This window comes from Vespa crabro, chromosome 6 (assembly GCF_910589235.1).
Source record: "Vespa crabro chromosome 6, iyVesCrab1.2, whole genome shotgun sequence".
Classification (NCBI taxonomy): Eukaryota; Metazoa; Arthropoda; class Insecta; order Hymenoptera; family Vespidae; genus Vespa; species Vespa crabro.
In genome coordinates, this window is record NC_060960.1 from 3,011,579 (window position 1) to 3,028,076 (window position 16,498).

Consider the following 16,498-nt stretch of genomic DNA (forward strand, 5'->3'; position numbering starts at 1 on the left):
AATTCATTGTGTCATGTTACTCCTACGCAATGTTACTGTAAACCGGTGAACCGGGTTTTAGTAATTTCTCCGTAACCTTGACTTTGGTTTCGTTAATTCCGTATGAAATTCCCACTTCTTTTTTTTGTATTCTGAATAATTCTTATATTTTTAAGGATCCTTTCAATCTTCTTAAGCAAATCGGTTAGTTAATCTTATTAGTTTAAGATAACATCGTTTATTCTTTATTTCAACTAATTTTTTATTTCCAATATAATTGCATGGAGAAAAAGAGAGAGAAAGACAATTATCGAATTAAACTAATACAGGTTATCACAATCCTTCTACTCTCTCATTCTATTTCTTGACTCATTTAGCTGAGAAATAGTTTTATCGACATATTTTATATTAACATGTTTTTTTCATTATTCCTTTTGATTTTTTTCATTAAATTTATAAATAAAATTTCCTGAAGTTGTACTGCCTTACTTCGTACACCTTCGTGGAACTTTCATGACAGTGTCTTTCTTCACGGCACTTTTTACCACGTTTTCTCGATAACTACAACCCAGCCTCTCCCTCAAGAGAAAGAGAGAGATAGAGACAGAGAGACAGAGAAGCAGAGACAGAGACAGAGAGAGAGAGAGAGAGAGAGAGAGAGAGAGAGAGAGAGAGAGAGAGAATGTCAGGCAAAAAAAGGAAGATTTGTGCGAATTCACATAAGACGCGAGAGCCACTCACGTGAGACCTAACCGGATACCGGCCTGCTTGAGTTTGTAGTTGCAATTCCATTGGCGTCGAGCTCATTCCAGTGCATGTTTGTAATATAATGTATGTAGGATTCAACCGCGAAAAAATATTAGTCTCTCTCATTTTCTCGGCCGACAAGCTACACCAAAACGGAGTACAGGTGAAATAAGTTTTCTTTTCCTCGAAAACCGGTCTGTTTCACGGAGGAAGGTAATAAAGAATGTTACATCGGCAACTCATTCGTAAATGAACCCTATTTCCTGTGATCCTGATTATCTAGCACGGTTAATAACTTCTACCGTTTTACTCTTTTTACAATTCATTAATCATACTTTATTAATTATATTACTTTTGCAAGAATTTTTCTATTATCTTTTATTTATAAATCGTTAAAAATTTAACATGCTTCTTATACGAATTTAGATTTATCATTCATTACGCTCATGAGAAATGTCATTTATAATGCGACACCGTTGAACAATACTTTTAACATCGACGAACTTACGGACTCGAAACAAAGCACCGACAGGAAGATAAATATGTTCATTGTTAAATCAAAGCACGTGAAGACGATTTGTATCGATCGTGTAATTAAATAACGAACGAAGTCGAACATGATTCGTTTTTATCATTGGGTGATATTGATTTTTTCAATTGTAACTTGAGCTATATTACATAAAAGAAGAAATTTATCGGGGTTTCCAATAAATTATTCCAATGATTATACTTTAGTTTTTAAGTTAACGTTAATTGGAACGTGAGTTTATATAAAAAATTTATTAATTTCATATTAATTCGATTTAATTTTTCATATAATTTTTTATTTAATTCCATTATGTCGGAAGTAGGAAGGATCGATCGATGAAAGAAGAACGTCGAACGTTCGCGTTCCTCTTGCGATGTCCTTGGAACCTGAAAGTCTACGGAGAAGTGTTGCAAGTGCCGAGGCAACACGTTACTTCTTATTATTTTTTTTTTTCTTCCGATATGCACTTTCACGCCACGATCGGACGTTGGTATCGGCGGTCTATCGGCTCACCACACGTAATTTTGTTATACAGGCCACTTTCGCGGAAATATTTCGAGCTATCCGCCATAGTATGCACGGCATCCGAATAATCTACACCGTATTTGATTGGACTTTCTAGCCGTTCTACCATACACGTACATCCCTTATTCATTTGTATATTCCGTTAGTTAGACAAGACGAGAACTCGACTCTACGTCATTCATGCTCTTTCTCTCTCTTTCTTTCTCCCTCCCTCTTCTTTTTATTCTTCTTCTTTCCGGCGTTACGTCGTCTATTTATCGGAGTAATTTGATTCTCACAAATCCCTATGGCAAGGTAAAACTTTTATAAAAGAATCACAAAAAAGTCTGTTCGAGCGATCTTTGATGGTTGATTGGATTTAAAAAAAAAAAGAAATAAAGAAACTCCGTGAGATTAATTACAAATCGATAAAGTAATGAAATTGATTTAACTATTGATTGAAAACAATCAGCTGACTCATCGTTTCGTGATAATTCATTGAAGGAATCGTATTTTCTGTACTATTCCAATGAGACTACGATTGTGGGTCAGTACGCGATGTATGCATGTGCATATGTGTATGTGTATGTACATACATATGTAAGACGTCGATGAAGAAGAAGCGCGAGAGAGCAACGACCTCTTTTCGTTCAAGAAAGTGAAGCTTCAGACCGCAACATGTTCACCGCTTACTATTCAGTTACAAGCGGTCTGCCTTTTAATCATTTTCATTTTTTTTCCTCTCCTTCATACGTGCGATGATCAAACTTCCCTAGTAAAAGTTGCGTTTATCGTGTCGTAACGAAATTTTTTTGTTGATTCTTACCTTGCCAGCAATTACGGCTTGAACTGAGAGGACATTGGCGGCTCTATGATACTCCAAAACTTCACCTGGTAAAACATGGCCGACACCGGGGTCGAACCATACCAATTCACCCTACGGAAAGAAAAAAAAGACGAGTTTTATAACAAAATCATTTGGCATTAATGACGAATCATTGGCGTCCATTATCTTACTAAGAAAATGTTTTTTGGATTCTTTGACAAAGAGGCAATTTTAAGAAATTTTTTTCAAAGTAAAAACTCATGAAAATTAATTAATTTTCTTTTTCTTTAAAAGTTAACATTTTAAAAAACGTAGAGAATATTTTACAAAACAACGTTTAAAAAAATTTTAACGAAGTATATAATAATCACGATTATTATGAAAAATTCCAAAAAACAGAACATTTTAATTTCTTTTGATAAATATGAAGCACCGTTTTTAAGTGCCACCGCGGATAGGAAAATTCAACGTTCATAGTTTTTTCTTTATTCGTCTCTCTTGCTTGAACTCTTCTCTTTCCTGTACAGAATCCAAAAATCGAGGAACTCGTCGTGACAGTGGATGACTTAGAACGGGCTATGGTATCGGTCTCGCTACGATTCCTCGAGTGAGTAGCAGCAACAGCAAGAGAAGCAGCAGCAGCAACCATGCCGGCTGATTTCTTCAGGCAATTCGATCTCTCCTTCGTTAACTTCGACAACGTTCCAGTTTCTCTTGATAATCGTCTCCGATCGTCGAAATTTTGCGGCTCGGTACAAGCCGCGTGAACGGACACGCTGGAAGTGGAAAACTTTCTCGATGTTTTTGCGTAGCTTGGAAGTGTACTTGACAATCTATTAATCGGCGTTGATGCGACCGAAGGAAAATTTTCACGATTAGAGTTACGAATTTCTATCAACCTGCTTTGAGATTTCGATCTGTATCTACTATCGTGCGTTTTATGCCGAACGGAATTCTCCAATTGATAATAATCATTCTTAGGATCAATTTTCGATATTTTACAGATTTCTTGTCGTTCTTGACCGGTTAAACCGTCGTATCTTGAAAGTTCACCAAGACGATCGTCCGAATTTAAATTTGATCGTACGTAAATCTTTTCCGAATTAGTTCGAATGAAATTCCGATCGTCCCTCGCGCGACATACTTTTCTTCTATCCAAAGATTCAGACTGAACTGCGTTTTGAATAATCCTTCTCCTGGACATTGCTTGATGAACACTAATTTCCGGTTCGATCTTTTCAATGTCATGAGATATGCCAGTTTTTCGAGATACTTTAGCATAAATTGCATTCTTTTTCATATCTGTAGACTTCATAGTAGTTTCTGCGAGATTCGAGTCAGATTTAGCTCGATAAGTAAAACCGTCAGGAAGAGGATGATTTCTTAAACGTCTATTGATTTTGCCAACGAGAGAATACGTTTCTAGAGTGTTTGATCGAGAACCTTGTGAATTTTTACGAGCCTTCATGTACCTGGATAGAGTATTTGAATTTGTGGAGTCCTCGAAAGAATTTGCAATAGGTAAAGATGTTTTTCTTCTTCTTATCCTACCATAAACCGGTGGCTCTTTCTTCACGGGATCTGATCTGAAATAACACCAATCTTCGTTGCCACTACGGGAGGATCTTGAACCGTGTACGATCTTGGGCAAGGTCGACGGTCTTGGTACAAGGCCGCGGTTAATGTCCCGAAGCGTGTCGCTAATTGTCAAGAGATCAGAACCAGCCGGGGATCTAGAATCACGTTCTTCTTCTTCATCTTTGCCCCACCTAGCACGCTGTAAAGAGCCTGTTGATCGTGCTGCTCTTGACCTGGTGTCATTCGAGACGCTCGTCGACGTACTCGAGTTAGATCCAATCGTGTTACCTTTTACCTCAAGACATTCTTTCCCACAGACACTCTTTCCAGTGAGCCGAGTTGAACCTCCGTAAGAGGTCGCTCGAAGCGTAACAACGTCCACACTGTCTCTCCTTCGGAGGATATCTCGTCTGGAGACTTGTTTGAAGTCTCTTTCAGTTCGTAGTCTTCTTCCCATCGAAGGAAGAGTCTTTGGTCTAATACGTTCATCGTCGATCTCGATCGTTGAATGTATCCGACAATTTCGCCGAAGGCTATCAGTAAATCTCGTATCGCCGAATATATCATCATTCTTCGTGCAGCTTTTCTTAAGGATCTCTTTCCTCGAGATCGTTGACACGCACGGAAGTAAGGATTCTCGTATGATCGATTTATTTTTACCGTTATCGCTTTTATTAACTCCTGTCCCTGTTGTTATTCCGTGGTTCCTAGGACGACCGGAAGTCTGATATCCTTTACTCGTTCGTTCCGCCGTTCTGCAAGAATTTGGAGCGGAATTCGCATCTGGGTCTGGGCCGGCAGAATTATGCAATGCACGTCGAGCGGATAACGGTTTCACGCTCGCGTAGAAAGCCTCCGAGCGTGCATTTCGCGATGACGTCAAAGAGGAGGAGGAGGATGTCGTTGTTGTCGTTGTCCTTGTCGTTTTCGTTGTTGTTGTCGTTGTCGTTATAGTTGTCTGTGTCCTCGAAGAAGCGGCTTTCTTCGTGCTGCTAGCACAACTCGACGTTCTGTTCATCCCGACGATCAATCCACTCTGTCTCTATATCTCTTTGAAAATCCATTGATTCTCGTCTCACCCACGCGAGAAAGCACTGTTGGTCACAGTTCGTACCTTTCAAGGTCATCGAGCTACCATGCGCGAGCATACACGTATGCACGTAGCTGAACTCATCGTCAAGAATGGAGAAATCTCTGATGATGGAAATTCTCTCCTTCCTATCGAAATCCCATCGGACGTGGCTTCTCGAGTATTCGACTTTCTCGTATCGTTTCACAATGGTACTCGATAATCGATCATATTAACTTGTTTCTTCGTTCGCAGCTGTTATTTGTGAAATTCATTCGTTCACTCATTAACTCATCTAGTATAAACTGGTTCGACGTTCTAATAGCGAAGAAACGAGACACTCTACCTGAATCAAATCTCGTTTAACCCATATCGTAGCATTTAACGATGCATCCTTGCAAATACACCAAGATGCTTAGAGTTCGCTTTCCCGAAGACTCGCTTGCGAGTTATCCTTTGCTCCGGTGTGGATAGATATATGAAAGTTCAAACAAATGTCAGCAACTAGCGGTCGAAGGCACCGATACCAGTTTTAGTTCCACTTAAATATCGACATATTTCTGGTACTCCATGACAAGTTCGTGGACTCGACCTCGTTGCCGACTCGTTAGCGTTCCTTTGGCGTGTCCAGTTCGCATGTGATACGCTTATATAGTTTCCTCTTTCCTCTCGATCCTTTCCTCACTGTAAATCTTCGTGAAAATTCTAAGAGAATCGAATCGGTATCCTCGTTTGACGACGTGATATTTTTTTTTCTTTTCTTTTGCTTTTTTTTTTTGAGTTTATCGACACTCGGCGCGGCGCATGTTAAGTTTCGGCTTAAGGAAGTTAGGAGGTCACGGACGAGGCTTCTATCGAGTTTATTGGGTTAGTCAAGCTCGAAAAATTCCTGCTGCTCACGTAGAATTCGTTAACGGTTCCATGTCTTGAAACGTCGTTCGAATGTAATCAGGTAGTCTTGAAGGTAGTAGTATTGTTTTTTTTAAAGGTACGTCGAGATTTGGACGATACGAAACGATTTTGGATCGTTGAAAAAAACAAAAAATCACGTAGGTCCTTATTTCTTCGACGAAGAAAAATTTCGAATTGGATCCGAACTCGAGGATGTTCGATGCAGCACTGAGACTAAGTTGGAGGTTCTTTGCTCCGCAACAATTGCTTCGTGCGCACAGTGGCGTATACGTTTTTAATTAAAGCACAAGTTTAATTACCGTGCATAAAGATCGCGGAATGAAGATTTCGATTTTGAATGCGACGAACCAAACGAAACTTGTTCTTTTAAGTATTTCATTAACAACTTCTTCATTTCCTCCGATCGCGGTGACTTTGAAGACTCGTCTAATAGTTGAGTAGAAAGATCAGAGGTTTCTTAAGTTCTTGTAATATTAACGACGGCGATGCTGACGCCAGTGAATCGAAGTGCTTTGGGGTGGAACCAACCGTGCCTCTCTTCTTATATAAATTACGCGCTAAATACGTGTACAAACTTATATAGCAGTGTTAGAGACGGTGGATATTAAGCTCGGACTTGGAAAACGAACGGGAAGCGAATCTAATGAGCGTTGTGCTACAGACGCAACGTCTCTGTCGATTGTAAAAACTGATTGCATTCGTAAAAGAGTATTATTTTCGCATGAAATGTGTTACTGGATTTTGAGCATCAATGTATCTATGCATGTGTATACATATACATATATATATATATATATATATATATATATATATGCATGTATGTTTATATCTATGTACAATATGGGTGAATATGTTTTACATTTTTTCTATGTTCTTGTTTTTTCCTTTTCATCTTCTTCTTTTTTCATTTCATCCAAATGTTATAGAAAAATTCACTTCAAGCATTTTCCTCAGTCTTTATGCGAGAAGTATTTTGCACACAAACATATATATATATATATATATATATGTATGTATGTATGTATGTACGTATGTATACATGTATGTCACAAATGTATTCTATTTCAACGTACAATAGAAAGATATGTGAAGAAAAAAGAAAAAATAGAAAAAGAAGAGTGTTAAACGTAATGTCGTAGCAAGAGATATTCCAGACGAATTATTTCTCGCATGTAAATTCTTTTACATACACGTGTAAGTACCTACCTCCGCGTATTCCACTACGTTTTCACTTTTACTCAAGTTAAAAGCCCGCGCGCTCGTTCAGGGGTAATTACCTTCGGAATTGTTAAATCGTCCTCATCGGCTATACCGAATACTGGGAAACGCCATCCTGTTTCTCTCCCTCTTTCTCTCTTTCGTTTTATTTATAAGAATTATTTATTATATGAATATATTTATTAATATATTTATACGTGTAAAATTGTCGTAAATGTTTCCAAAAATATTCGAGGAACGTAAATCCCAAAAAGTATTTAAAAAATTCGTTTAAAATTTCGTGTTTTCGTGATCTAACTGAATAAATTGTAAAATGCGAGACAATATAAATGTGTATACAAGTAGAGACAATACTTTTTCATTCACTATCTTCAGGATGAAATTAAAAATTTATGATTGGAATTATGATGCGTATATCATTGAAATAAAAGTATTTAATATAAAATAAGAAATATTCAAAATTTTATTCATTTATATCTTCTCTGTATTATATCCATTTATATTAGTTTTTTTGTTCTTATTAATTTATTTTTTATATATACATTTTATATATATATATATATATATTATCGTACAAAATCTAAACAAAATATTGTTATTTCTAAAGATATTAAATGAAAGGAATAATTATTGACTCGCTCTGTATATGAATATGATGAATTCAGTAAAATAGGATTGTTTTCATCAAAAGTTATTTCATAAATCGTTGCCTCGAATGATAACAAGCATCAACGTTGCCTAATCCCTTAGCTAGTTTGAGAACACCTCAAAATCTTCTCTCTTCTCGATGTTGTTCAACAGTAACGTGAGGAACGTGCAAAGGCATTCGAAAGTTGCCGCGGTTACACGACGCAATTGCGTGTGCCTAGATCATTGACACCGAGCGCAAGCAAAAGGTGATCCTAGCGCAAGATCGAGACAACGTAAACAACACCATGATAAAACCGTGGCCATCCCTTCGTGGGAAATTTTTTTTTTTTCCTTTTTTCAAGACTTTATCGACCTTCTCTCCATTTTTCTTTCTTTTTCTTGAAATTCATTAAGATAACAAGCTTAATTCATCTCATTATTCATTATTCATTATTTATTTCTATTGTTGATATAAAAAGTATGAAGAAAAAAGAAAGAAGTAAATGTTATAATCCTCACGATCGTAAATTTTAAATATATAAAGAGAATTTAATTTTCTCAGAATAAAAGATATAAAATCAAATAACTTTCGTAATCATAGATGTTGGCAAATTAAATTCATTAATCATAAAATGTCCAACATTGGAATGGATTATAGTTGTTATTAGTTCACGATACATCACGATGTGTTGTGAAAATCGTTAAAACGTACAATGTGTTCTATGTGTCCGACTTAATCTAATCGACGAAAGAGTAGAAAACCTGTCTTGATCGAATCTAGGATGATCGGTTGTTACGTGAGTTAACGAGATCGAAGAGACGTCATTCGAGTTTAACGTGCATGAAGTTCGTCATGAAAACACGCAATGGATACATGAAAATAGCACTTTCTGTGTGTTCGCGTTTAAAGGAAAACTGTTTTGAAATTACTGAGAAAGATATTATGCAACATTTGCTGCACCCAATAAAGAAAAAAAGAAAGATACACATGAAACGGCTTTCTTATTTACTGATTTTGTGCTAATATTACTATAAATTTACGACTTCTTTCTTGTCGTAAGTATCGTGTTTCTTTATATCCAGAAGTTTATTTAATATTTTTGCATTAAAATAATAAAATCCTTTCATTCGAAACGAATTATCCGAATTGCTTATCTCAAGTTGATCATTTCTTCTTATTAAAAATGACGGGTAGAAATCATTCTTACCTTTTGCCACTCAGCGTACATCTTGAAATGAGATTAGGCTGATCTTCGGATGGTACCCGTTATCCACATTTTGTACGCTACCTCAGTTTCGTCTCTTCCTATTTCTGAAAAATTACAAATTAAAATTGTCAATAATATAACGTGTGAATGAGATTGACACAACAAATCATTATTTCTCTTACAATAATAATATAATATATACTTGAAAAAAAAGAACAAAAAAATAAGACAGAAAAAAAATATCGTCGAATTATTTCGATTAAATTTTTAATTCTTGGACTATCATTTTAATGAGCACAATTTTACGGCGATCAACGTGCCATATGTATGGAAAACGTAAGAATGAGGGCTTGTGCAATGCATTATGCAACTCCTCGCACGACACAACTTCGTAAGATCATCGATGATCACGAACGATGACGTACTATGCATATTCGCGACAAGTTCGTAAAGAAAAAATAATTATTATTCCACCGATGGCTCCTAACGGACACATCATTTCACGAGCTCCTTAACTTCATCGACTTCCTGATTCATTCGGCACGTTCTTCATTCGATTGAATTTGACATTTGTCCATTAAAAAAAATAGCGGAGTAATTTAATTCATTGGATTTTAAAGTAGGTCAAAATCGAAAAAGCGAAGAAAAAAAGGAAAACGCGCGAAGATTAATATTAAATAACTTGATAATCAACTTTTTTAAAAATAATTTATTATGAAAGTGATTTGAGTTACGTATATACATTTTTGTTTATTGAAGGTAAAACTTTTTTTTGTAGTATGTAAATAATGATAGAAAAGAGGACAAACAATGCATTAAATTTGTGATATTTCATTTGTCGCTTTGGATTATTTAAGACGAATTTAACACTTTTTGAGGAGATAGACCGAGACCTTGAAAGTCGATTCAACCGAGCGGAATGCGGATTCTCCAATCATTTAAAAAGTAATCTTATAAATTGGTGGTCGAAGTAATTGGACGTGACGATGGTATTTTCAATCGAAAATATCATGATGGACCCAACCCGAGAAAAGAATTTTCTTCTTACGTAAATATTTATACATATACATTTACGTACGTAATATATGTATATACAGAGACTTCCCTCCTTCGCGTGAAGAAACATCGATATCGATCGCCTCCTGTTTAAGAAATGCCGGAAATTTCGTAAGAGTATCTACGTGTTAGTGTTATCTTAAGAAATAATATGTTACTCCTATGAGTAAGTTATAATACCTATATGTCAATTTTTTTGTCTTTTCTCTTTCTTCCTTTCTTTCTTTTTTTTCATTTTTTCATTTTTTCTTTTTTTTTGTTTTTTTCTTTTTTTATTCATTTTTTCATTTTTTTATTTTTCTTTTTTTTCTTTTTTCATTTTTCTTTAAAGACAATATTGCATATAAAATTAATAAGTTCTGACTGGGTAGTTCCAAATAATGATAAAGTAACATCGAGCATAATATTAGAGCGTATATAACATCGTATCATATTATACAATATTAGAAACTTGTAATCTCGTTTGCACAATAACAAATTATTTACATTAATATTTATTTTTCGAAATCTATCTATGTAATATAATTAAAGGTATAACAACGTAAGAGTTGAAAATATCGTGTATATTATTTAGATCCATACAAAACTTAATAATCGTTCATTCACAAAGTTCAAAATGACATTAGAAGAAACACCTATGGTTTCCTCATTGGGAGATAACGACAGTGATCATTGAAACGGATGAGAAGAAGAAGAAGAAGAAAAAGGAATAGAATGAGAGTCGGAATAGGCATCGATCATGCGTATAAATGAGCGAGTAAAAGTTTCTTAGTCGTTATTCACCACTCATACGACTAGCTTATGGAATGTATTTCGCAATCTTATGTTAATTTTATTAGTCACCCTCGATCTCTGTTGCTCTCGCGTATTTCTTTAACTTCATCCACGTGTTCGAAACAACATTGAACGAAGGATTTAAGATCTCATGTCCTACGAAGTCCTATGATTTTTCTTGGAACGGATGAAGTTCTAGATCTAATATTGTTTAATCAAAAGTCTATAAAAATTGTATAAACTACATTGTTATTCTTTAATCAATAGAGAAATTGTCTTTCTGGACTTATATGTCTAATAATGTGTCTTTAATCACTCTTACTATATGCGTCTGTGATAGTAACGAGGTAGTAAAGAGACATACTGACAATGAGATTGAAAACAATAGGAGGACAAATAGAAGAAAGAGAGAGAGAGAGAGAGAGAGAGAGAGAGAGAGAGAGAGAGAGAAAGAAAGAGAGAGAGAGAGAGAGAGAGAAAGAGAAAAAGAGAGAGAGAGAGAGAAATAATTTGCCCTTTCGACATCATCGATTGTCCATTGTCCTCGAAGAGACGAACGTCCACCTTTTTCCCTTCCTATATTTATCTATTTCTTCGTCATTGACACCAGGAAAAATAGAAAATACACTCGACTAGTTTTATGATCATCTCCGTGCTTCTAATTCGTCATACCGCGATTATGCGAACGCTAACAGAATAACCATTAAGGTTCATTAATCGCTTCGAATGTTGCACAAGCCACAGGCATTTTCCCCCAGGAAATACATTGATTACTTTCTTGAAATTCTTGTTCGCTTTTACACACGCACATCGTCGTTTCGTTTCGTCATTTGCTGTTTAATTTTTCGTAAAATTCGACCTCATGATTATTTACGTAAGTATTCAAACAAACAAACAGAATGGAAAGGAACAATGTCTAGGGTATTGTTTTAACCTGATTGATGCGACAATAGACAAAGAGAATGCAACGCTAGTCTACTGTTATATAAAATTGATCGTATATTTTCTCTGTCTGCTGTTCGTGTTTAAACTGACTCTCGTAGGAAGAGGATAGCATTGAATGTCTGGACCCTTGAATGATGGGAGAGTTTGGATTACCAAGCTAACATCGATAGCTATGGAGGATCGAGATTTCGTCGAGCTGCTATCCAGGTCAGACAGAGAAAGCAGCAGAAGCAACAGCAGCAGCAGAAGTCTGACTACGGTGATACAAGAATCTTATGTAATTCGTGATCGCGTCTCTCATAAATACCAATTGAAATAAAAAAAATTCACATGTTTTTTATATTATCCTTTCGATGTATTTAATAGTATTAGATATTTTATCATATTATTTGTATATAAGAAGGTTATATGCAATATGAAATGCTTTTAAGAAAAATAAAATCAATCAATTTCATCATATCATTTTAATGTTAAACATTAATCATGAGATCGAGAAATTTGATAAAGAAAGTGGAGTTGTTCAATCTACTTTCTAAGAGAGCGATAACTTCTAACGTTTTTTTTGATATATCACATTTTAATCTAATAGTTTGAAAATTTGTAATAAAAGCTAATCTCGTTAGAAAGTAAAGAAAATTAATCAATTTTGAAGATAACTTTCAATGTTTATAATTGAATCGGACATTAAACAAAATTAAAGTAAAAATTATGAAAGTACTTAAAAGCAAAACGATATTAGCAGTTTCGTTCACATAGTATGCGATAATTATCCCCTTTCGTATAACGGTACATGCGCGTTACAATTTTTCTGTTATTTTAAGTGACATTATGATAATGTGAGGAGAACGAGCGTTAATATTTAATATTCTTAACGAGTAAAAGAGAGAGAAATAGACAGACAGAGATCAAATGTTCCGACACGTAAGAATATTGTTATGTATACTTCTGTGTATGCACGCGCGCGCGCGCGCGTGTGTGTGGATATGTGTGCGTGTATACGCAAGAAAGGCGTTGATCTCAATCGAGTTGAGAGGGAAATAAAATTCAAGAAGAAAGTTATGAATTTTCACTTCCTAAATTCACTTCCTAATAATAACGGCTCGTTATCGTCACTTCGATTCGACAAATATCATAAATTTAAAAATACTATAATTTGAGAGATAAAGACGGCTTTTTCGTCTTTTCTTTTTTATTCAGTCGATAATTTTGTCGTTCTAATTACGTATCACGTAAAAATAAATATATCAAGATAACGAACTCTTACGAAAATATTGTCGAAAGAGAAAATATTCATTTTCTTTTTTTTTTATATTGAACTTCTCCTTCTTAATATAGGAATCGTTTTATTGTTCTTTTTTGGTGATATTGTTAAAACATAAAAAATACCTTATATCATTATTATGAAAAATAATAATAATCGAATCAAGAAACAAATTTTATACATCGAGTGTATTGATGTATTCTGATACATTTATATATATATATATATATATATATATATATATATATATATATAGACACACTCAGACTTATATATACATAGATAAATTGTGATCATGCCAGCTTTGAAACGAGAGCGATTTTTAAAGAGTATGCAGTTTCACGACAGGAATAATAATAAAGGAAATACGTTCTCTTTAGAAGTTATAGTTAATAGGAGCTTGTTCCCTTTGCCAATTAATTGAATGCATATTTTATACGGTAAAGTGTATCCATCGTATTGGAACTTTGAGTGAACATTAATAACGGAATATAAGCTGTCGGTTGACAATAGAAAGAGAAAGACAAAGAGAGAGAGAGAGAAAGAGAGAAAGAGAGAAAGAGAGAGAGAGAGAGAGAGAGAGAGAGAAAGAAAGAAAGAAAGAAAGAGGTCACACGAATCATTGTCCTCGAATACTTTCGCTTTAACCGTTCATTCGTATCAGATCGGATCGTTCCGGACTCGAAATTTATGACGACCAATAGGACATTAGTTACGTAGACATATTAATTATAGCTTAATTACACCAACTTTTCACCATTGAACGTTCCTCGATTATCAAGACTCGAACTAAAAATAATAAAGAGTCTTTAACTTGTAGACAATGTTTCCACTCTTTCGACCCGACAAAACAAACTCAACTAGCATAAATACATTTGAAGCTAATATTATTAACGGTTCTTATTTCGACTCGCTTGTTTACGTATCGTCATAAGTTATCGAATACCTTATAAATATTTCGATTCGACCGATAATAATAATTATAATTAATAATATGAATAATGATAGATAATCCGATAGAAATAAAAAAATTTTCTCGTGGGATTGGATTCTTGAAGGAAATCGCAATTTTAACACAGTGGAAGGACACTGCATCATCGAAGGTCATCGAGAAAATGATTTCACTCGTGTTCATGAGAATTCGTCCGTTACCCTTGCGAGTCCCAATGCACATTTCTCTTTCCCTCCTCTCCCACTCTCTCTTCCTCTTTCTCCCTCTATCTCTCTCTCTTCCTCTTTCTCTGTTTCTCTATTTCTCTTTTTGCTTCTTTTTCTCTATTTCTTTTTTTCTCTCTCCGTATCTCTCATTCTCTGTTTCTCTTTCTTTCTTCCTCTCTGTCAACATCGATGATAGCTAAGGCAGAAAGGAATTTGCAAACGACGATGTTCGACTCCTCGGCGTTTATGGCAGAGAAAGGGTACGATCTGGCACGTCCACTGGCATCCAAGCATGATTCGAAGAGGAATATTCGATGTAGGTATGTCGATGGAGAACTCGTATAACCTGTCCTCCTTCCAATCTAACTTAATTTCTTTTCTCTAAGAATTTTGAAAAATAATATTTAACCTTCTTATATATATATATATATATATATATATATATATATATATATATATATATATAAAATATATATAAGCAAATATATATTTTACTGAACTCTAACCTACTTAATGAGATATAAACGATTAATAAATTGTTGTGCATCTTAATGAAATCAATAATAAATGAAATAACAATTGAAAATATAAAAAGAATTATTTATCGCTAGATGAATACGATGACAGAAATTCTCGCGTTAGTACTCTACGGTTCCTTTGTCCTGAACAATGTGTAACATAATCTAGAAAATGTGCTGACGCTCTCTTGAGAACTCATGCGAGAAGAAGAAAACGTAGCGAGACTATGAGAGAGACCAAATCAACGAGAACAGAAAAGAAAGGATTGAAAGAAGACGTTCGTAGCGAAAAAAAGCGTCACGCATTGAAATCTCCGAAAAGGAACGATGAGAAAAATTAAAAGTAGAAAAGTAAAAGAAAGAGATAGATAGAGAGAGAGAGAGAGGTAGAGAAAAAGAGTGAGAGAATAAGAGGAGGGAGAAAGAAAGAGAGAGAGAGAGAGAGAGGGAGAGAAAAAGAAAAAGAAAGAGAGTGAGAGAAAGAGAGAGAACAAGAAGCGAAGTACAGCTTGGACGGCGTCGTCGATGTTGACCAAGCATCGATGTCTCCGTACAGAGAAAAAATACACTTACCAAAGCAGATAAAAAACACATACACACATACAGATGTATTAACAAATAATTATTCACTTACTTCTCTGCGCATCAGCCGCTTCTCCCTACTCCTATTATTTATCCTCGACTTCTTCTGTACATATACGTATATATCGTATTCTTGATAATACACAGAATCGATATAAACGATCGTTACACGTTCGATGAGCTCCGTCGGATCCACGAGGATTCTTGTAACAACACTCCACACGATTCTGGTTACGTGCGTGTAAGTAAGTAACTAAGTAAATAAGTAAGTACGTGCGTGAACACAGGAAAGAGAGATGATCTTAACAAGGGAAAAACTTAGACGAGTTTTAGAATATGAGAAACAAAGATGAAGATATATCAGAAACAGGTATATATATATATATATATATATATATATATATATATATATATATATATAGACACAAGTGAAAGAAGAAATAGGATAGGAATACTATTTAATCTAAAAGGCAACTTAGAAATAGCGAATGTCTCAACTTCTTTACTCGCGCTATATAATCACATTTATCACGCGTTCGTTGAAATGTAAATGTTAAGATATTAGAAGAGTATAATTACTATATCGTTCTTGTTACGTTTAAAATATCCGATGAATTTATCACTAAAGCACCCACAATATATATATACGTATTTATATGTATATACACATATATATAACTTATTTTTCGACGTTTCGAAGGTTGCCGGACGAGCAGGCACCGACTGCCTTCGCGACACGATCCCGTGCCGTGGTATGCGACCGCTCGACCTCGCCTAAGAACCTTTTAGTTTCCATAGCTGCCGTATAGCGCCACTATCCACTACCCTGGTACCGTTACCTGTTTCTTTGCAGGTGGGGCAAACAGTCCCACACAGGCCCCACTACTATACCTTCTCCTCCTTCTACTTTCCTCTACTGATGTCAGGACTTTAGATCCACGTCATTGACGACGAACAACCGTCTGGTGTTCCTGTCTGTCGCGGGTGTCTTCTTGCAGGTGCAT

The 16,498-nt window shown here is 35.2% G+C and overlaps 1 protein-coding gene across 2 annotated transcripts in view; it reads right to left on the bottom strand.

The window, feature by feature from the left end:
* The window catches only part of LOC124425164 (unconventional myosin-XV), a 51,159-nt gene extending 35,475 nt beyond the window's left edge, over window positions 1-15,684 (bottom strand). For both annotated transcript variants that reach the window (XM_046965127.1, XM_046965126.1), the window contains exons 1-3: window positions 15,547-15,684; window positions 9,201-9,304; window positions 2,586-2,696 (exon numbers count right to left, since the gene is read on the bottom strand). In XM_046965127.1, coding sequence (XP_046821083.1) covers window positions 2,586-2,696; window positions 9,201-9,221 — 132 coding nt within the window. In that variant the 5' untranslated portion in view covers window positions 9,222-9,304; window positions 15,547-15,684. The remainder of the gene's footprint in view (window positions 1-2,585; window positions 2,697-9,200; window positions 9,305-15,546) is intronic.
* Between the last annotated feature and the right edge of the window lie 814 nt (window positions 15,685-16,498).